The sequence below is a fragment of the Rhodnius prolixus genome, unplaced genomic scaffold (assembly GCF_049639745.1).
Source record: "Rhodnius prolixus isolate KJV_2025 unplaced genomic scaffold, Rpr scaffold_7, whole genome shotgun sequence".
Classification (NCBI taxonomy): Eukaryota; Metazoa; Arthropoda; class Insecta; order Hemiptera; family Reduviidae; genus Rhodnius; species Rhodnius prolixus.
Genome location: NW_027411582.1, coordinates 22,454,260 through 22,476,414, shown reverse-complemented (window position 1 = coordinate 22,476,414; position 22,155 = coordinate 22,454,260). Strand labels below are relative to the sequence as shown.

The 22,155-nt window shown below is 27.8% G+C and overlaps 3 protein-coding genes and 3 long non-coding RNA genes across 6 annotated transcripts in view; 4 read left to right on the top strand and 2 right to left on the bottom strand.

Moving 5' to 3' along the window:
* The window catches only part of LOC141447185 (acetyl-coenzyme A transporter 1), a 12,379-nt gene extending 11,107 nt beyond the window's left edge, over positions 1-1,272 (top strand). Inside the window, exon 11 of the mRNA XM_074114475.1 lies at positions 242-1,272. The gene's annotated coding sequence lies outside the window, so the exon portion shown is untranslated. The remainder of the gene's footprint in view (positions 1-241) is intronic.
* LOC141447192 (uncharacterized) overlaps positions 1-22,155 on the bottom strand; it is a 25,443-nt gene extending 3,288 nt beyond the window's left edge. Inside the window, exon 1 of the long non-coding RNA XR_012454203.1 lies at positions 21,993-22,155. This is a non-coding gene — a long non-coding RNA (uncharacterized lncRNA). The remainder of the gene's footprint in view (positions 1-21,992) is intronic.
* Positions 3,612-15,965, bottom strand: LOC141447188 (uncharacterized). The gene is made up of 2 exons (XM_074114480.1): positions 15,589-15,965; positions 3,612-4,997 (listed from the first exon to the last, which is right to left on the bottom strand). Exons 1-2 carry the CDS (start codon positions 15,869-15,871, stop codon positions 4,381-4,383), a joined length of 900 nt encoding a protein of 299 aa, XP_073970581.1. The 5' UTR covers positions 15,872-15,965; the 3' UTR covers positions 3,612-4,380.
* On the top strand, positions 7,378-10,042 carry LOC141447190 (uncharacterized). The gene is made up of 3 exons (XR_012454201.1): positions 7,378-7,525; positions 7,980-8,246; positions 9,402-10,042. It is a non-coding gene; the product is annotated as an uncharacterized lncRNA (long non-coding RNA).
* On the top strand, positions 10,452-14,899 carry LOC141447191 (uncharacterized). Its single transcript, XR_012454202.1, has 3 exons — positions 10,452-10,596; positions 10,733-13,847; positions 13,973-14,899. It is a non-coding gene; the product is annotated as an uncharacterized lncRNA (long non-coding RNA).
* Positions 16,917-21,432, top strand: Hph (HIF prolyl hydroxylase). Its single transcript, XM_074114478.1, has one exon. It carries the CDS (start codon positions 17,376-17,378, stop codon positions 18,435-18,437), a length of 1,062 nt encoding a protein of 353 aa, XP_073970579.1. The 5' UTR covers positions 16,917-17,375; the 3' UTR covers positions 18,438-21,432.

Genomic DNA, 22,155 nt, shown 5'->3' with positions numbered 1-22,155 from the left:
TACATATTTATACAGCTGTTCACAGACTTTTTTTGCATTCGTTTGGGGTGTTGTTTTGTTAAACATTTAATTGTGATATTCCTGCTGAACAAAAATAAAAGATTGAATATAAAATGAAAAACTCTGGTTTCTCTCTATCGAATAGTATATTTCATTTGAAAATAAAAGAAGTTTCTAATAAGATAATAATAAAAGTAATAAAATTTAGGTTAGTGTTCACAGACTTTTTTGGCCCAGTGTATATATATTTAGCTTATTAAGACTAATATGATGTAACAGTCTATAATACAGAAGATTCTAACTTACACATTTTCCTCAGACTCTGAATTTAAAAAAATTCATGTACTAAAAAAATGTAGTTTATGGATCGGTACATGTATAAATTATAAATAGACATTGTGAGTAAAACATACACTCATCCCTCCTCAGAATTGGCATAACACAAATTTTCAGGAAAAACAAAATTCAAATAAATGACAGCTCTACGGTATGTATGTAGTACGCAATGTATAGACAAACTCGTACAAAAATAATTCAAAAAAGGAAGAAAAAAATGTATTCAGTAAAGGAGGTTGCAGAATGTTTTCTAATGCCTCGTTGCAAACAATAATTAAAACTTCTTAAAGGTTTTAAGAAATAGAATTGTACATAGTACTGAAATGTCACTTTCAGGGAAGCAAACCCTCCTCTCCCAGAAGTGCCTTCAGTAGTTTGCTGGTAAAAAGTTCTGCATTCTGCATAACTGTAATTTTTACATAACTGTAAAAACATTCTGCATATGTTTGTGCAAGACCAAATTTAACCAGAGCCAATTTACAAAACAATATCAAAAGGTAAACAAAATGCATGCTTTAAAATGGTATTTTTCAGTTGAATTTTGATCGCTGCTTACAAGGGGACCCTTAAAAATATATATATTTTTTTCTATTTTTTGTTTTTTCATATTTTGTTCACTCTTTCAGGCAGGTTATTTTTACTAAAAACCGTTTTTTTTCAATCTCAAGCGACTGAAAATAGGTATTTCTTTTAAAAACTCATGTTTAAATTTTAGCATGAACACTTTTCATCCTCTTACCTATGAAATAAAGTGAAAAAAAACGACACTTTCCGAATTGAATTATACATATAAATTGTATAACTTTAATGTAAATATAATGTTTATTTATTTAATGAATAATTGTGTTGTAGAAAAAACATACCTATATTTGATAAAAACTTATAATAAAAGTACCATTTTTTGTGAAAGAATATTTTATTTTCTAAATAACGAAGTTTTGTAATTTGAAAACAGTTTTCTTAATACATTTTTGTTATCAATGCATTTATAATTTTTGTTCCTCTTTCTTCTTCATTATTGGTAAAAGACACTAAAAGCTATTTAGATGAAGGTTTTCTTTAATTTGTTCAATATTAAATATTAGAACTAGGGTAGACTTTTTTCTTTTCATTCATTGCAAAAAACGAAGGAATCTTTGGCAATACCTATAAATTAGAAGGGATTGTGCGGTAATAGGAATGAGTAGTGAAGCCAATATTAAATATTTAATAATGTTGACCTTTTTCTCTTCAGTTATTGTGAATAACGAAGGGAAACTTGAGAGTTATCAGCAATTTTGGGAGAAAAAAGATGTTCTGCTGCAATGATTAAGATAAGTTAAGCCAGTATTAAATATTAGAATTAGGGTTGACTGTTTTTATTCGCACAGTACATAAAATCAAAGGAAATCTTAGGAACTATCTGCTATTTTGGCTATAAAAAAGGTTTTTGGTAATAAGGTGACTACTTCAACCTGTTGTAAAAAGAGAACTAGGATAGACCATTATCTTTTCTCTTATTACGAAAGTTAAGGAAAACATAGACCCTATCAGCTGGTTGGCCAGTAAAATGGTGTTTTGGGGATTATTAGAACGTGTTAAGCGTTTCTCAAAATGACTAAGTTATCGTTACGTCCATAAAAGTAAAAAACGACTTCATTATACTTATTCTAAACGGGATAGAAGTCTCAACGCAATATTTTCCCACGATTGTCTTCAATAAATAAAAAAAAAGCCATTAAAAAACTTGTTTATGGCATGTATAAACAAGTATAAGACATGTATATTGCAGAATTCTAAGAATTGTGAATATCAAGACAAATTATCTTGAACTGAAAAAGAACTATAGTAAATAGAAATAAGAGATATAGGCGCCAATAATCTCAGATTTTACCCAAACTAAATTTAATCAAAACAGTCCGGTAGTTTTCAAATTCGTTCAAATTTCAAACGATTATATCTCTCTTTTCGTATTGTTCAGATTTAATGTATTCTTTTCAGTATTGTACAAACTGCAGTACTCTAGTGATAATAGGTAATGAGATATGGAAGGTAAAATTGTGGATGTTTTCGATGTAGTTTTCAAATTCGTTCAAAATTCAAACGTTTATATCTCCTTTCTTATTAATCTGATAAAGTTAAAATATGTGCCTATTTATTTATGAAGATGTAATGTTCATTTTATCATTATTATAACAAAATGTTATAATGAATCTGGGTCTGTGACATCTAATAAATACTAAAAAATATTAATGCACAGTAAAATTACTCAAATGAAATCAATGAAGTATTAATGAAATGTTATGTACTTGCTGATTTGTGTACCATTTAGCGTTTAATCAATCCTTATACTTAACTTTTAAAACTGTAATATATATAGTATGAATGTATAAGTGTAGAGTGTTAGGACATGAGAAAAAGTTGTAACAACTAAGAGATCAGTTCAATTACTAATTTCCAATCAGATATTTCCGTGGTCGGAAGCAGAAACAAAATTATAAATTTTTCAAACTTGAAATCTCTTTACTGACTGCTGAACCGGAGAACAATTATTTCTTATTTTTCTAAACTTCAGGTTAAGTATCAAACACTCACCTTGTCTTTGTTTTAAAATATGAAACTGAACATTTAAAGAAAAGTTATCATTATAATTCTAATATTTGCAATAGAAAAATCTTGTATAAGTTTTTTCACACCATGTAACGATCCAATAATCCTCAAATCGTCTGTAGACTTTTTGGCACCGCTTTGTTGATTATGAAAGACTTGAGGCTTTGGATGATTTTGGTATCAAGTTCGTTTAATATCAATCCCTATCATTTCCAGAAACAAGTTTACGAGTAAGTCTTGTCTCAAATTTTACTATATATATTACTTGATGCAGAACTTGTTTATGGAAAAATTAAAAAGGAAGGGCGAGGATCTACTTCATGGTGGAAGAACCTGCAGCTATTATGGCTCGGAGAGAGTCGTTTTTCACTACATAGGTAAACTGAAGAAGAAATGCTAGATGAGGGTGTTCAAGTCTCAATGCTCAAGCGAACAAGGAAAAAATATCAGAAGAAATTTTCTGATAAAGTAAATCTTAATATAATTAAGTATTGTAACACATGTTATACATAATAATTTATATTCAAAGACAATTATTTTATTTTTGCATTTAATTTCTGACAAGATAAAATGCATACTGTTTTATATCTTCACTCAGTTGTTGCCTACTTAAAGCACAATAATTTATTTATGCAAGACTGACGACCAAAAGTACAAGATATTTAATCTAAAATTTCATTAAAGTGTTTATAAACCATGTACATTTATTTCTTTATCAAAAGTTATTCATACAAGCAGGTTGGTATAGTAAAGATAATATTATTGGAGATATGCAGCGCACAAGATAACGGCCTTATTGATTAACCTATCCCAAGATAAAAAAGGGTAAACATTTTTTGTAACAATAAGTGGTTCTTTGTCAATAAAATAAAGTGTTACACATGAAATTAAACAATGTAATATGTGTCGCTGCTAGGATAAGATATTAAACTGACATGATATTTACCGAATGAAAAAAAATTGCTCCCAATAATTAATTATGGAGGGAGTAGCGCTTGTGTGGGGCGCTTATCAGCTTTAGTGAGGGCTGGAATTATTGAATTCTGGACAAGAGTGAAAATAATACGATTCTTTCTCTTTTACGGATTCATTCAGACTCGAGTGTTGGACTTGTTTAAATCTGGTTAAATAGTTTAAAAAGGTTAACTCTACCTACTGGGCGCTTACTAGAGCCGCTTTGAATTGTCCGTTTTCATGTCAAGATTGTTTGAGAGGTTATTTGCAAGAATAGCCGGTAAAACTTAATCTGTGATCACTTAATTTTGTTGCCATCATATTTTTTCATACCTGTGGATCATTCTCGTTTTCGGGGCTGGATTTTTAACCTCCATGTACTGTACGGGTGCAAGATGGGCCTAGAGGGATTTGGATAACTTTAAATCCACTCCAAATTACGAGTAATAATAGTACTAATAGTAATTCTAACGGTTAAATTTACCAATAAATGAAATAAAACTAATTTTTGTTTTCATTAATATTTTCAATTCCCAATAAATGACATATCAGTTTCCCTAGCAATACATAGTCAATAGGATTATCTGTATTCTCCACTATAGTTATCATGCCACTCTTTTCATTGAATTTGTACTTCACTTGTATTCTGTTTCTATTTATTTCACTTGGATGATTCATTTTTACATATCGTAATGCACATGTTGAAGTTGTAAATATTGATTCTTTATTGGCATATTTTAATCCAAATTTATCAAATTGTGAAGTAGCTAATGTAATATTTTTTTTGGAATTTTTACTCAATTCACAAGATGAATTATGCGGTAATAATGTTTGTGTATAGAAACGAGTCAATTGTTCATATGATATCAATTGATTATAAGCATAAACCATATTTTTTGTATTAGAATAATGTGTCTTTTTTATTCGCATTAAAACTTTTTCAATTTGCTGGCCAGTTTTTTCAGATGCGTTAGCTTGTTCAGCAGTAACGGTTATTAAATTTGTCTCTATTATGTTCGGATCATGTTCTTGCAACTGTTCTAACGTATTTTGAGCATCCACTTTTGATTCATCAACAAGCTTGAAAAAATCTTCTGGACCTTTGATGAGGATATTTCCTAAAAATTTGCATTTAGTGGATTAAATAAAGTCAATTCATTGATGTTTAAAAATGTTTACAACTATCTATCTTATAAACAAATTTTTTCCTGATGGTCTGAGATCTGTTCCCAATAAACACTTTGATTTCAAACTATGCAGAGTTATATTTCCCCAATTAGAATAAGGCTATAAACATTCGCAGTGATATAAATATAATAGAATTATAAACAGTTTTATGTGAGGGTTACTCATACAGATTTGTTTATGTTAGTCAGCTTCATATAAATTATCTTTAACACATTATATTTATTAAGAGTAAACAATATTACTCAATTGAGGAATTCCGTGGATACACCAACGGAAACAATTGTTTGACTGTATATTGAAGGGAAAATCACAAATAAAAGTGTTTTTAAAAGATTAGTTTTTCTTTACAAGCAATAAATATCAGGTTTTTCTAAAGTATATTCAGTATCGCAATTCATCTGATGTCTTCAAGTTATGCTTTTTATTCCTAATAAATCAGTAGTAAGTAAGTTGTAAAATGTATTTCTAAATGATGATTTGGTTTTGTAACAAAGTCACGGGAAAAGATGTTCTTTAGAATCGAAGTACATGAGTGATATTACTTTTTTATTGTGAAATAAATTTTCGTCAGAAGAAAAATAGCGAGTTTGTTATTCCTTGAAAACTACAATAACACTTACAAGTGATGAAAACATTCAAAAATGAAAAACGCACGGAGCTTAAACTTAATAGCTATATTTAAATTCAGTTATCTTTAAGTTAATTAATTCTTTAAGAATAAATAACATTACTATATTGAGGGATTTCGTGGATATTTCTACAAAAATACTTGTTTGAAAGAATATTGAGGAAAAACCACAAATAAAAGTGTTCTGAGAATTTATTGAACGCGAGTGGAACGACGACTTTTTTCATGTGACCCTTTTTTTTATTTACTTTTTGAATTACTCACAAAGATACTTACTCTTATATCTTAAAATTGTTTTAGCTTAGTGAAAAAATTATGCTTAATTATTATAATATAATATTAACAATTGTGTAACATATGTGAAGATGTCAAAATACGTAAGTTTGTGCAGTAATTTGCTTTTTAAATCATTTTTTACCATTGCGTTTTCTTAAATATCAATACAGTTAGATATTATTGATTTTAATTTCGAAGTTTATTTGCTCACAATGAGCTGTTAGAATTCAGAATTTATAAAATATCAGGTAAGGAAGTAAGGACTTACAATGTAATTTCTTTTGGAAAACCGCTTCAATGATCTTTAAATCTTTAAACGTGGCATGCTATTTAGATATATAAATACTATATTGTTGATAGTATGGGAAAAACAGAATTTTTCAGTGTAGTTTGTAGCTCTAATCTATTTTTATTTTTTAAGAATAACAATATTAAAAGGAGGAGATTGTTTATAATATCATCCAACGTATTATGCACATAAATAATGGATAATTTGTATCTGTAATTTCTTTTCTGTTGGCATCATAAGAGAAAGTAAATAATAATAATAAAAGGTAAAATGAAGGAAATAAATTAATAGTGTAGACAATTTTTTTTAAATATCCCAATAAAATTTTAAAGAAAATAACTTTTCTGTTCTAAAAGATTTTCAAAATATTGTTAATTGATTGAACATAGTTCTACAATGGTTGTACTCGAAGACAAATAAATTCTGAATGAGCATTAGAAATTCTTTAACAATTTTATTGTGGCATACAAATTATGTAGTTAATTTTTTTTTTTTTTTCAGTTAAAGAGGAGGTGGCTGCCGTTCTGGAAGGTCAATCATTTTATTTATATATTGCAAATAATTTTTAGAAATTCCTTTTTTATCTGAAGATATTATAAACATAAAGAAGATAACTACGATAAATTGAAGGCGTATTTAATATTTATAAAATATTTCTTTTAATGAACAGCTTATTTCATTTTTTTTTTTAAAAAAAAATAAGGGCTACATTTCATATTTATCTAACTTATTGGACAATCTATCCATACAGCGACAAATAAATTAGTTTGAGAATGATTTGGCTCTTTATTAAAAATAACTATATTCAAGAACAATTTCTTTTCCTAACAAAATAGACAAAAAAACGCAGGATTATTCTGGCCGAATTATTCACTAACTTCATACGTTACATTGTGAAAGATTGTTCTAAAAATAGTTTTTAAAAAAGTACAGATTTAAGCTAATGATACTTGTATTACATAAACTGCTTGCTTTCTTATTCTATTATTTCAGCAAAGACTATTTATTAGTAGTAATTATTTTATATTCATTTTTTAAATATAAATCTGTCATTTGGGTATGATTAATTAGTATGATAAACTGTTTGGTTATCTTAACTCACGGCAGATGGTTGACTCGCATGTTTTGGTGATGAGACATCTTACTAGAACTGCCTTTTCATAAATAATTTTTGTCGGAAAATTGCAATAAATAAAAATTCTACGTTTGTGTTCTGTAAATCAATGATTAATGTTCTTGATTTTCATCTTCGCAGATTCATAAAGGTATACTTTTGAAGTATCACATTAAAGAATTTCTTGAATGATTGATTTATGAATGCTCCGAATCTAAGTAATGGAACGTTTTCCTTGGCCAGATTGCACAAGCGTCTAACGATCTTAAGTTTTCACACTGTAGAACTATTGTGCTAACAATATTGTGTTCATTTTTTGTTATTTCTTTCTTATATGATAAGGAATAAAAGGTTTTTCTTAGACTTCTGTTTTAATTCTGTAAGTGATTGAAATAGGATCAACATTCATTCATTAAAATTTATTTTCCAAAAGTATTTACCTATTTACAACTTCTTATTGAGAGATAGCAAACTAAGTTTAATGACAACTGATATAAATATTTCCTTAAAAAGTATGTCTGCTCCTAGTTACAATTCCTTTTAGACACATAAGTTTGTTATATAAGTATGTACATAATCATGGAATTCCAGCACTACTTTCACAGGGTCTTAACATTAAAGGAAGAAGATCTATAACAATATTCTTAAACAGCTGTTTAATGAAAAGCTTAAATAATAACTAGTAAGAATTAACCAGTGAGTTTTGGTTGGAACAGTTATAGTTCTGTCGCAATGTTCAAACTTATGCAATCACTTGATTCAGCTGACAAGTTTTTTGACAGAAGCAATGAGTCATGATTTCATGCGAAACAAAGAGAATTAATTATTGTTCCCAAAAATTACTAAATTTGTTCTTAAATCCATTTCAAAAAGTAAGTATACCTAATTTCAAACTATTGTGCTTTCTGCTATGTGTGAAAATTTTCTAATCATGTCAAAATTGAAGTTTCTTACTAGATAAAATTTGGTAATAAACATTTGCATGCGTTTTTTTCCTTGCAATTCTTAAAATTCTTACTCTCAAATTGTCTTTAAATTTCGAATAAAAATTAGTTCTTAATTACGTATCAAAAGTTAGAGGTCTCTCAACTCAAACAAACTCTCTCTTTCTTCTCAATTTTATTTTCAAAATGTTTCCAATTTGATAGACTTATTTATTTTCTAATCCCCAGGTAATTCTGTAGGTTTTTGATACTGAATTATAACCGAAAACCCACGTTTAAAACCTCCTGAGTTAGGAAAAACATCTATATTTTTGTCTGAAAACATATATTCATCTTTATTAAAAAACGGAAAATTTAGCAAGTTGCATTATTTTGAGCCATATTATAATTTTAATGTTTGATATTGTCAAGCAAGCAGTGCTTAAGCTCGAAATATTTTTTCACATCCTAATGCTAATTTTATAACTAACCATTCAAGCATTTCCTCTTCAAAAAATAAATAAAAGAAATTGTAAATAAAACTTGCGACAATAAAATACAAATTATGAGGAATAATATCATTAAGAAAATAATATACAAAAATATGCGAGCACGTTCTGGAAGATTACTGAGGAATGTACGGATAAATTCTATGTTATTCATATTACACAAGCGGAAAGAAAATTAAGTTAAAAATAAACACAAGCGATGAAATCATTCAGAATGATACTTTAGGTACCACCTTAAAATTATGTTTGCCACAATGAATAATTATAAAATGAAATAAAACAGGGACAAAAAAACCTTGTCTAATGTTTACTTTATGATAAAAAATAAGTCAACTTGGTTTCAAATAAATGTCTATTAGGAAACTGCATTTAAAAAAAATTAAAATGCCTTTTATTTACCTGGAAATATTCGCATAATTTATTACCTCATTGTTTTTAAAAAAGTTTTAAGAGCTTGATATTAAAAGATAGGTTGGAGTTCAAAAGAATACAAAACCTTAGTTCAAGTTATTCTATTCTAAATGTAACTTTATAAATACAGATAAACAAAATATAGTTATGATGTTAAATTAAGAAATCTTTTTCAATTTTGCAGATCATTACTGAGCGTACTGCTGAATGAAAATATTTCTCAACTTTTATGCAGTGAAACATTGTAAATATTACCATTCAATATGAATAAATGAATAAAATTAATGTGAATTGAATAAGAGAGACGAAAAAAACATGCATTTTCCAGGTCACCGAGAACGCAAAGCACTATTAAGACAAAAAAAACAATTAGTTATTGCATACCTCTGTGTTAAAAGAAACAATAACTATTTAAAAAAGAACCTTTGGTATTAAATACATCTAACTTAACTAACAAAAAAGAAGTCTACCTGTCTTTATCGATTTTTTTCAATTTTTAACGGTTTTCTTGAAAACCACTCAACAGATAAAAGAAAATAACTGAAAAGTACTGTTTGAAATTTTTTGTATTTATTTGAATATATTAATTGTATTTAAATAAATAACTTTAAAAACAATGTACAATACCCGTCTATGTTACAGCTACGTAAAATTTGGTAACTACTTCGCAAATTGTAGCAAGAAAAATTCGTGTGTTGTACAAATCCGAATATTAATTTTTTTTTAAATTAGAATTTGTATTGTTTATTAAATTAATAAACATTCAGTTAAAAAAATTCTAGTTCAAACTTGTATGATAAATGATTATTTTATATGATAAAAGAAACCGAGTTTACCACAAAATAACATTTACTATAAATAAATTTTTATAGTAAAAAAATTGTATTGTTCTTAAGATCTAATTTTTATTTTTTTTAAAAAAAAAGCTCCTTAATTTTGATGAATGAATTTTATAAAACATTGGTTTTAATTTATAGTCGGAGGGAATAAATTAAACTTTATTTGACACAGCAAACATTTAGCACATTTTTTTTTCGAACAGTGCTATAACATTGGAAAGAAAGTAAAAAAAAGAGCATTCTTTTAGAAAAATTATGGACAGCTGCTGTAAGCCTAGAATCTTTTAAATTATATCTTTTCAAAATAGACTAGTAAATATGTTGGTCATAACGTTTCTTTTTTTTTTACTACGTTTCTTGATAATATTTTGGTGATACAAAAAATCAAAGGTTATTAAGTGGTTACAACGATTAAACTCTTGTCTATTTCTACATTTATATTTACCAGTTGATTATTGATTTTTTTTTTTCAACAATATCGTCAAAGTATAAATAGATTTTACATTCTATTTGCTTCAAATAACTACGTCACCGATCTAAGTAAGAATAAATCTTCTTTAAAGGCAGGTTACAAATATTATAAATTACTCCCGTTTATTCACGGGGCCCTTTTGTTTTGTTTCATAACTGCATAGTGATAAATTGTTACATAACTTATTTTGATTTTCCTTTGCAGACTTGAAAAGGAATTGAAGATGAATACTATAAGATCAGAAACGTATTAATCTGCTAATTAATAAATGCAGATACTGAATTTGAATTTCACTCTGTGATCCTTTAAGTATCATCTTCCCAATTCACCTACCCTCTCAATTTTATCATAGGACAAGAGTGCTCCATCTCTATATAAGATACTTCAAGTTTTGCTAAACTTGGTATGCTGATTGTATGTTAATAGATTATAACTTTTTTTATGCGGAAAAATTGCTGTAATTTACATTAGGTTTCCGATACTGCTGCAAGGTGTCTAATTCCTAAATACTGAACTGTAACGTAGTTTTATTCACGCTAAATCCCAACAATAAACAAGAAAAAAATACAAATGGAATTACAAGATCTTCGTGTTTGTACAGACTGTACAAAATTAAAAGAAGGAAAACAAAAAAATCGTTGAAACTATTTGAAGTGGGATATGGCAAATCTAAAGAAGCCAAAGAAAGCTAACCAAACACAAAAATAGATCATGAAAATCATCTCCTTCTAAGTATGAGAGTTTTACGAACATCAAATCTTTACTCAGCTCTTGAATGTGCTGTGTCCAGCAAAACTTAATTTCAAGTGTTCGCATCCTGTAGAACAAATCCACTGTTTATACGGTCTAAAATGGACATAAAACCATAAACATCATCAGCATTCTTAATTCACTATCATTCCAGATATGAACTCATTACTTGTCGAAATAGTCGGTGTTGTCATGTCTCCCACTAAAACGAATTTGGACATAAGTAGCAATATGTGTGACCCTAACCTGCTTCTATTCTCTCTTGAGGCAGGTTATACCTAGGCAGTATTTTGGTCAGTTCCCAACTGATAAATCCAAGCAAATTTAAAATTAAAAATTTTTAGTATTAAACTAAATTTAGTTAAATGTTTAACTAAACATGTTGATTAAGTTGATGCACTTAACACTAAACCTACCACGACCGGTCAATTGACTGTTTTTTAAATTTAGTTTAAATTTTCTAATTACAGCGTCATCATACCGCCATTAAACTTCACGACTTTTCCTAAAATGTGTATACAATTGTTTTTATAATATTCACTTCTTTTCCTAATATTTGATTTTTGAGAAAAATTTGTAGTCCCTCTTAACTACCACGACCGGTCATTTGACCGGCTGAATATTTTCATTTTATTTATTTAATATTTTATTTTATTTATTTATTTATTTTTGTAACAGAATTCTCTCAAAAACTCAATTTGATAATGCATTTATCGGATTATTGTTTGCATGTGGTGCATATGAGGCGAAAAATGTACTATTTTGCCCTTTTCACTGGAACAAAAATAGGGACGAGCATTCTTCTCAAACACTGTGAGCAGAAATGTGTAGACGGAAATTTTCGAGGTTTATTCGAGTGGATCAAAGAAATCATCGCTTACAAAAACCGATAAATTGGCTTTGATTTCTAAATTTTGGAACAAATTCGTTGAGAACAGTCAAAACTGTTCTAACCAAGGGCATATATCTCTTCCAAGGACGTTTGTTCCCAACAAAGTCAAGATGCAAAATTTGTGTTACCATTGCAAAAGCATGACAAATACTAGTACAAGAACAAATGGTCGGAAAATAGCCAAATAAGATACTTCAAAGGCAATAAGACTAAAAAATGCTGTCTAAAATGTAAAAAGTAAGTATGCGGGAAATTAGCAATTGAGAAGCCTATAATTATAAAAAATGATGCAAAAAAGAGTAAAATCTACGAGATTTATTTTTAAACAAAAGAAACTACGCTTTTTCATTGTTAAATAATTATTATCTTCATTCTAAAATAAGAAATTTAGGTGATTTTAAAGTGCGGTCATTTGACCGGTCATGGTAGGAATAGTTAGGCTTAAATGTCGGTAGGTTTAGTGTTAAATAAAAATAAATAAAATACAAGAATCTGAAAAACTTCGTTCAGAAAAGAGGTACGTCTGTTTGATTTTTACCACAACTTAATTATTAAAACAGATATGCATAAAATATAAATTTTCTGTGACTGTTTTTAAATTCACAAAATTAAATTCAAATAGCGTTATTTTTGCAAAAACAAATAGAAGGAGAAAATATTTTGGATTTGACAAGTACCTATAGTTTAGTAGTGGTAGATTAAAAACAAATTTATTCAAAAATTGTATCTTTAAGATGTGAAGTAAACGAAATTTATTGAGAGAAAGTTCTTGTAAGATATTAATAATTTTAAAAAAAATAAATCGAAATTTTGGCTTCTAACCAACTTGCTAAGTTTATAACCGATTATGTAACCACTTTTGTACTTTTTTAAAGGTGTTTTATTACAATCCTTGGTTTTATTTATGATTATCTTCTTTTTTTTTTGAGAAGAAAAGTTCAAAGTAAAAGAATGAAAAGCTGTTAAACAGCATAACCTTTTCGTTCATAGTAGTGCGCAAAAGTAAATAACAAACAATTTACATGATTCCACATGATTTCTAATCCACAGATTTCAAGTGTTTTACAATACTACAGCTGCTAGTTGTCTCTACGATGGCTAATTTCATGTATTTAAATGTGTAATATTACTTTTAAATGCTGGAAGTACTTGGACAGATATTTATAAACACACTAGAAGGTTCTAGAGTATAGGTTAATGATTTAAGTTTTTTTTGTTTATCATTAAACAATACTCAAAAACTATAAACAATATTTATCTTTTTTCTTTATGGTATCAAGGGGAAGCGTTGCGATGTTGCAAAATTTCTAAATTTCAATCTAAAATTCCAATGAATCTAAAAAAATTTGAGTATAAAAACTGACATGCCTTTTCTTTAACTACTTTTGTAATTTTTTAACATATACATGTTATTTAAAGTAGAATTTTCAAACATATTTAATCTTAATTAATATTATGTAGATTATAAAATTATACATTGCACCAAAGTTTAGAAAGAAACACGGCAAAGAATGTCCCAAAAGTTATTTGCCTAGAAAAAAATACACAAATGAAAGTTGAAATGAAAATGAAAGAATCTAATTGTGTGTAATGTTTATTTTATTTATTTGATTCTTTTTTAAGAGTCAATCACTCTTAGCAAGGTGTTGACTCAATACAACCATTTTTACTAACATTGTGAGTATAGTATTTGCAGTATAAAATTGTAAGTGGTGTTAGAAAAAAAAATCTTTAGTTTAGATTTCGATTCAGTAAAGTTGTATTTCTAATTAGAAAATTTCTTTTTAAATTCTGAATTACAGAAAAACGTATTAAACACTTATTTGTAAAGATCAAGACTTACTGCCGAACATTATATTGGACAAAAGATTTTTAAAAGAAAGCCTACTCATCATCTCTTCCAGAAAAGCTATAGAATCACCAGAAAAAAGAATTTCATAAAAAAGTTGCAGATGAGTACAATAATTATAAAAGTTTAAAGAAAATCGTTGCATTTTTAAGAAACAAAATATACTAGATTGTAAATGTTAATTAATTTTTTTTTTTAATGAAAAACTGCCAATAATTTCAAAATAATAAACCATAAAATAATCGCGAATGGAATTCACTCTTTCTGAGTGTTCCTCTTTGATTTTTGACATCCAATAATTTCAATGTACACAATAACCTTACTGTTGTAGAATCTATTGTTGGAAATGGTTATTAAGAAACAGTTTTTAACAGTATTCATGGTTGAACTCATGGCAATAAATGATGGTGGGCTGAGAACTGTTAAAAAAAATGTAATAAACACGAAATATACCGTCATATTCGGAATTTCTCAAATAATAATAATAATATCAACAACTATGCGGTTAGCGTGCTGGATTCCCACGCGGAGGACCCGGGTTCGAAATCCAGCTGTTGGCCGTTAATATTTTCTCTTTCTAGAAGCTTCTTACAGCTCACTGTGTCCGGTGATGGACAGTATTGTCTTTAACGGATGTCTACAGTGCTCTGGAAAAAGAACCTGGCGCCAATAACCTCAGTTCTTGATGCGCTAAATCATTAAAAAAAAAAGAAAATAATAATAATAATTACATTAATAACGTAAATCCGGATAACCAGCATTCTTTGACTCAGAATATTAGCCTTTTCTTGGTCATAAATGTCCTACAGACTTTAGAAGTAAATAAAGTTTAGATAAAGTACTTGAATATTTCCTACAATTCACACGAACAAATATTTACACAGAGAACATTCCCTAAAAACATTTTTTTGCCAAAACTAAATAATTAAAAATCTTAAAAAAATAGTGGAAGTTTTCTTTTATAGTAGGTAGTAAGTGATAAAGTAAAAACTAAAACTTAAGTTTGTTTTTCAACAGATAAGTAAAATATTAATTGAAGGTCATCTGAATTTAGATATACTGTCATTATTTGAAGAAGAGGAAACAAATAATTGTTGATATGGCCAGACGATTGCACTTTATGGAGCTAGCAATTAAAAAATTTTAGAATCTGTTTTGTCACTTTACTTTCCTTATTGCTATAAGGAAGATTTGCAATTCTATCAAGTATTTATACATTGAGATTTGTGCGAGAAATGTAAACAATTGGTACTTCATGTTTTAATTTAAAATGTAAGGGGACCGTATTGAACAAAATCTATTTAATAGTGTAAAATGGATTCCGTCAAAGTGGTCTTCACTTTAAAACATCAATCATTTCAATTAGTGAAAATTATTAAATTTCAATTCATGTTATTTAAAAAAAATGTAAACATTAAAATAGAACTCGACTTTCTTAAAAGCTCTCTGTTATTTTTATATTTTTTTTTACAGTTTAATGCTCGTTTAACTGCGTTAGCCTTATTTAGTTTACTTATTACATAAATTTGTATTGAATTTATTAATAACTCTTAAAACTATTTTTGTTACCTTGTTTTGTTTTATTTTCTTTATCTTTCAGATCGCCCTCTTTTAAAGTGCTTACTTTCTCAAATAGGCCTATCTTTGTCCAATCTTCAAAATACAGTTGATTTTCCACCAATTGTGCCCCCACCTCTGTTAAAGGTTTGAAAAGGTCGGTCATAGCGTACGTGGTTACCGACGCGTCGTCATGGCCGGGTTTATGCTCCCTCTGGTCACGCACCCGACTTTCTTTTTCCTTGTCAGATTTAACATTTTTACATTTCCATAATTTTGCCAATTTTTCATGCATACTTTTCTACTTTTTCTTTTATTTTATTATTTTTTTTTATTCTATTGAAAAATATTTTGAAACATTTATAGTAAATAAATCGACAAAACATATGGTAGTTTCATTAAAGGATTGATTAATTAATCCAACTAAACTTTAATAAATTACTTATCATTTAATTTTTATTTGATAAACTTTTTGAACTAAAAGTAAGAAAAGTTTAAATAATACATATTTTTGCCATGAAATAAAGAAAAGAAATGAAACAATATTTATAATTTTTGCCTTGCTTTTAGAAAGGATCCATGTTCCATAATTGCATTTGCAAATACTAAACAAAGTTTTATGGGCTAGAAATGTATTAATTTTCCTATTTAAATTATTTAAAATATTAGAAAATTAGGTTCACATAATTGTTGAACTTAATTTATTGTAGTTATACCCTTGTATTTTAATTTAAAGTAAAGAACTTAAGAAATTTGATTTAAATGAATTAGTTACTTGTTAACAAAAGTAATATTTTAATATTCCCTGGAAAAAACCTTTTCTAAGGACCAGCATCACTTTCTTAAATGTTCGGAAAGCCTGATTCAAAACTTTTATTTCCACTTTATAAAAAAATAAATCTTATCACCTTGGTACCCCCTCCTTATGATTTTAAAAAGGTAACTTAATACCATTAACATAAGGTAATGTTATTAAGGATGTAAGAGATCGTTAAAAAAAAAAAAAAGGTGAGCGCGATAATCAAAAGTTAGTAATTTTCACTAAATTAAAAAAAACGCGTGTTTTCATACTATTCAAATGTAATTTTTTATTAATCACAAGTGGGGATACAAAGTTTCAATTTAATTTTAATTAGCGAAAACCAGAATAAAAAAAAAAAATCTGTTTAAAATAAGTTCAGTTTTTATAAAGATAAGATTCAATTTGTCAAAGCTAAAGTTACAACGTTAATCACAGGGTACCTTTCTGAAAAAAGTTAATTTTTTCAAGGGCATTTGCTTGACTCATAAACTGGGGAAATAAATAATCACTTAGTTACAGTTGGTCACACTGTTGCAATTCTGTAGAGTGGTGCAGCTAACATAACCTTCCCAACACTGTTTTCAGGCCTTAGTGTTCGTGCAGGAGTTCAGTAAGCATAGTGTCCTCAGTGGAACTGAGTACTGTTGAAACCCTTGAATAGTTTTCTTACGTTTTTGGTACTGATTTAAATATTTTTCTTGTCATTCATAGCTCATCACTTCTTTTTTTTTTGGAAGTTTACAAATTATTAAGTTAAATCTTAATTACTTCTATATTCATTTTCTTCAAGTTACATTACTGTAGGTGCAGTTGTTTGAAATTATTCATCTTGGTTCATAATCAATTTTCAAAAGCGATAATAGTTGAATTTGAATTTTTTGTTGTCAATAGAATAATTTAAAGAAGTGTTTGATTTAACTTTTCTTTGAAGCGCAATTTCTCTGATAAACAAGGAAGTGAAACTGATTTTTACTATGTTTTATTGCATAATAGTAAAATGCAATCTACTGCTAAGTGTGCACAGTGTAGTCAGAAAAATAATCTCTTAATTTGTACTCGTTGCCGAAGTGTTTATTACTGTAGTAAAGAACATCAGTCTAAAGACTGGGAAAAACATAAGCCAAATTGCACTCGTATAGCTATTAATAAAAGTGAAAAACAGTCAAAAAGTAATGTAAGTGAAGAATCTGATGCTAGATTGAGTAATGCATTTATAACTGAAGGAAGTTCTGAAGAGGAAATTATTAAATCATCTGCACAAGTGTTGAGTGGTGAATTTAAAAGTAATTGGAAGGTGCCTATGTCAGAAAACGATAATCGCAATATGTGTGTTGACAATCTTCCACAACAAGATGAAGAGGAAGTTGTGGATCTAGTATCGAAAGATGTGGTAAGAGATATGAACGCTTATGGAGTTTGTGTGGTTGATAATTTTTTAGGAAAAGCTAAATGCAGCGCTGTACTTAACGAAGTAAAGCAAATGCATTCAGCAGGAATGTTTCGTGATGGACAGTTAGTTAGCAGCAAAGTAAATAGAGATCGGCGTACGATAAGAAGTGATAAAATTGCTTGGGTAGATGGGAGGGAAGAATATTGTAATCATATTTCGTGCTTGATCAATCAAGTAGATAGGGTAATTACTAAAGCGAATCATATGTCTGGAAATGGCAAGATGGGCTCTTACGCTATAAATGGGCGAACCAAAGCTATGGTTGCATGTTATCCAGGTCATGATGCCCACTATGTGAAACATGTTGATAATCCAAATGAAGATGGGCGTTGTATTACAGCTATATATTATTTAAACGAGAATTGGAATGCAAATGAAGATGGAGGTCTATTAAGAATCTATCCACAGGGTCGAAATGATAAGGTGGCAAATATTGAACCACAATTCGATAGGATAATATTCTTTTGGTCTGATCGTAGGAATCCTCATGAAGTATTACCTGCAAAGAGAACGAGGTATGCAATTACCATTTGGTATTTCGATGATGTTGAAAGAGAAAAGGCAAGAGAACGATATTTGAGAACATCAGGAGCTGGATTGAACTCTTAAAAAGGTATTCTTTGTAGTGTATGAAATTCTTGTCAACAAAATTTCTCTTCTGAGTAAAATTACTTTTTAAAGAAAAAATTCTATTGCAATTCTTAAAACATGATTGATGCAAAGCGTCAACAAATAATTTCTTTCCCAATAAATTACAACTTTATTTTCTTCTTTTGTATTTGAAAGTCATTATAAACCTGAAAGTAATTTATAAAATTCTGTTTAGACCTAATTAAGAATAATTTAAAAAATTGTATATTTTTCGTTTGAATGAATGTAGGTTGGTTTTAAAGAAAGCGCATATTACTTAAAGAAAAATTAAATTATAAAAATATAAATAGCTCAGGGAAGGTTCGACCAAGTCATAACATTATTTTGATGATTCAGTATTTGTTTCATTCATGTAATATATTTTATTAACTTTTTATAATATTCATAAATATTTAAAAATAGTCGTTAAAATTGAACATACCGTATTGCCTGCATATCGAATAAAATTGTAAAAAGAACAATTGTTATTAATCGTTAAATTATCTAATATTTCATGCTTAATGTGAATTGTAAAAAAAATTAACATTGCGTATGTTTTTCAATGTGTAATTAATATTACTATTTCTTGAAAGTGGACTAAAAGTTGCTTAGTTTTCTACGAAGGTTAGCTTGCGTTATCACAAGTTCCTAAAACAATTGCATTATATCATTCCACCAATTGCAGGTACGAAATGTCATCTGTAAGTTACAGTATTAAAAATATTAGTTTTAAAAATTCATTACCTGGATTGGTGTGTGATTATCAGAAAAAAAAAAATAATCTGTTAATTGTAATTTTATAGTGCGCAATTACAACCATGTAAAAAATAATTGGAAAGCTTGAGAAAATGGTATGATTTATGTTTTATAGAAGTAATTCTAAAAGAGAGATGTCAAATATTCATGCAAAATCATGCCGAATAAAGATAACTGTGTAATTTAAAAGGATAACGCAAAGGTTAGAACAATCTATAGGTTAGATACTTTTGACATTAATTCTAGATTGAAGATTTGTTAAAGTAACTTTTTAAAGTATTAAGTAAATTTTTGTAATAAAAATGAAAATAACTTGTATTTACCGGTGAGCATTGTAAAATATATGAACAGAAGTAAATAAGATTCGATCTTTGCAACCTAAAAAGTAATTGTTTTTCAATTTATTTACATACATAGCGATTACGTGTTTTTGTTTACTGAAAATTATATGTATAAATTTCAAATGCTTTAAAATAAAGTTATTTTTCTTTTTCCAAAACTTAAATTAAATTTCTGTGTCTACTAAATAAACCAACACTTCATTTATATCAAAATTTCTTTTTTAGATTATTATAACTTACTACTTAATGCAGACATACAATGTTCATCTCCTTTTAAATCAAGTACATTTCTTTATTTTTTGCGATCCATTCATATTTGGTTTTTATACTTTGTAGAACTATTAGAAATCAAAACCAACAATTGTGCTTGATTTCATTATTCTAATTAATATTGATGCTTTTCAAATGTCGAACATTGGGGATGTTTAAAGCCTTGTTTGCTTTCAACTGTAACTCGGAAACCTGAATGTCAATGCAACACGCTTTTACAGCGCATCCAATTGCAGTAATCATTAATGCCATTTGAATCCAAATTATTAACATTGAATTTAGCTGCAAGTAAAGTTGGTTATTTGATTCTTTTTTAAAAAAATAATCACTTCATTAATGAATGGTAAACTAGGCTTTTGAAAATAATGAACCAGAGTGATGTACTCTAAGAAAGTAAACTGTCATTTGAGATAATGAACTAATCATATTAAATAATTCTTACCGAAATGTGAATGAGGATGAGTGTAAGTATTTAATAATTTTTCTAAAATTCGTGCATGATAATTTTCTAGACACACCATAAACATGTTAACTTGATTTTATTAATATTCCTTAAATTCTGTAATTTTACTGCCTTAGCAGCGAGCATATTTTCATCCATTCTACTCTATTTCTTCATGAAATTTTTGACATTAGATTCTTAAAAGTGCTTGGTAGTATTTGATTATTGTTTTTGAAAACTTGATAAGGGTTTAACTCATTTCAAATTAAAGAAACTAAGCGTGTCATAGAGGACAAAAATTACCCAGTATTGCGAAACTACCAAATCTATACATGAAAATAGTGTGAGCAATAGGTATATGTTATTTCTGTAAGTACTTGATATTTTTTATTAAACACAAAAATAAATAAAATTATGTTTCGAACCAGAGGTTATTACAAATGTTTAATAACATTAGTCATTTCATTTCAACTTTGTACGCTAGTGGTCTAACAAATGCATCTAATTGATCTAATGTTTTACAAAATATTGTGAATCCAATAGATTTGAAGTTTGAATTATGTAACTAAAAACACTTACTTACTTCAGCCTTTGTTTATTTTCCCCTTTTATAGCAGTTTAAACTGATGGAGTAAATATTAATAACAAAGAAAACGTGCATACTAAATGAGGTAATAGAATAATTTTTTTTTTTAATATCCCATCAGTAGTAGTTTTATTTAGTTACTTAAAGAAAGAAAAAAAACAGAATAAGTGAAGAACTCTACAGTTCATCTAAACATAAGTAGAGTTTCTTAAATTAATTTTTGTGCAATAATATTAATTATCAGTCATACTTTTACAAATTGAATTTTAAAAGGTGCTTTATTATAATTGTTTAAATAAACCAATTTTTGTTTGGTCCTTATTTAATACTAAAGAGTATAATTGTCCACTGTAGTACCAAACTTTGTTTTATTTATAATTAGTTGGAACCTTTTTCCTTAGCCATGAATGTTAAATCGAGTCTTAATGAATCTTTTATTATTCCTAAGTAATGTAAACATTCTAATTATTAAAAACATGTTTATTAAGGAAGTAAATTATGGTGTTTTCCTCCTACATTGTATATTTGATTTGTATAAATATTGATCTAAATAAAATATTAATTAATTTTTCTTTCAAATTACAATTTATTATTTATTAATTTCTATCGCTAATTAAACACTAGTTTAGACGGTTTGACTTTTATTTTAAGTGGTAGTAGGTTATTTTTCGACATGAGTGTGAACAGTTTCATTCATTTCATTATTATCTATGGATGTTCGCCCATTGTCAGGATCTGTTGGTAAGCAATTATTTTCTTAATTACATTGAGCATTGAAACTATCACAAAAACAAAAAAATTATTTGTAGGATAACTATAATGGCTTTTATGTCATTTATTTGAATGACACCATCTTATAACACAAAAATTTTGAATGAAAATTCATAAGACACTATATTTCTACGATTCTAGAAATGCTGATTTATAAGTACATTTTATAATACCCCAAAAAATAGAAAAACATTTAAATAAATTTTATTCAGAGGAAATTAAGGATAAATTTTCGAAAAAATCTCAAATATCCGTTCACAAACGTGGTACTCCGATTAAATTCTCAACAATCTCGAAGCACTAATTAATAACCCCCCCAAAAATATACATTCACTGAAATAGCATTTAAAAAGAGAAGAATATCCTACCTTCTTTCACAAGAGTCTCCTTTTTAAATAAAACTGTGCTAAAACGTTTTTTAAATAAATCTTTTAAACATGAAATCAAAATGTGAATAATTCATACAGCAATGAGAAAATACTACTGATTGAAGCATTTTCTTCGAACCCAGAATTGTAGCAACACAAATAA

Bases quoted from the DNA above. Each gene is read 5' to 3' on its own strand.
- LOC141447188 (XM_074114480.1), bottom strand. From the start codon at position 15,871: ATGCATGAAAAATTGGCAAAATTATGGAAATGTAAAAATGTTAAATCT. The intron at 4,998-15,588 runs GTAACAAAAATA...GCAAATTTTTAG, and splicing joins AGAAAATAAAACAAAACAAG to GAAATATCCTCATCAAAGGT.
- Hph (XM_074114478.1), top strand. From the start codon at position 17,376: ATGCAATCTACTGCTAAGTGTGCACAGTGTAGTCAGAAAAATAATCTC.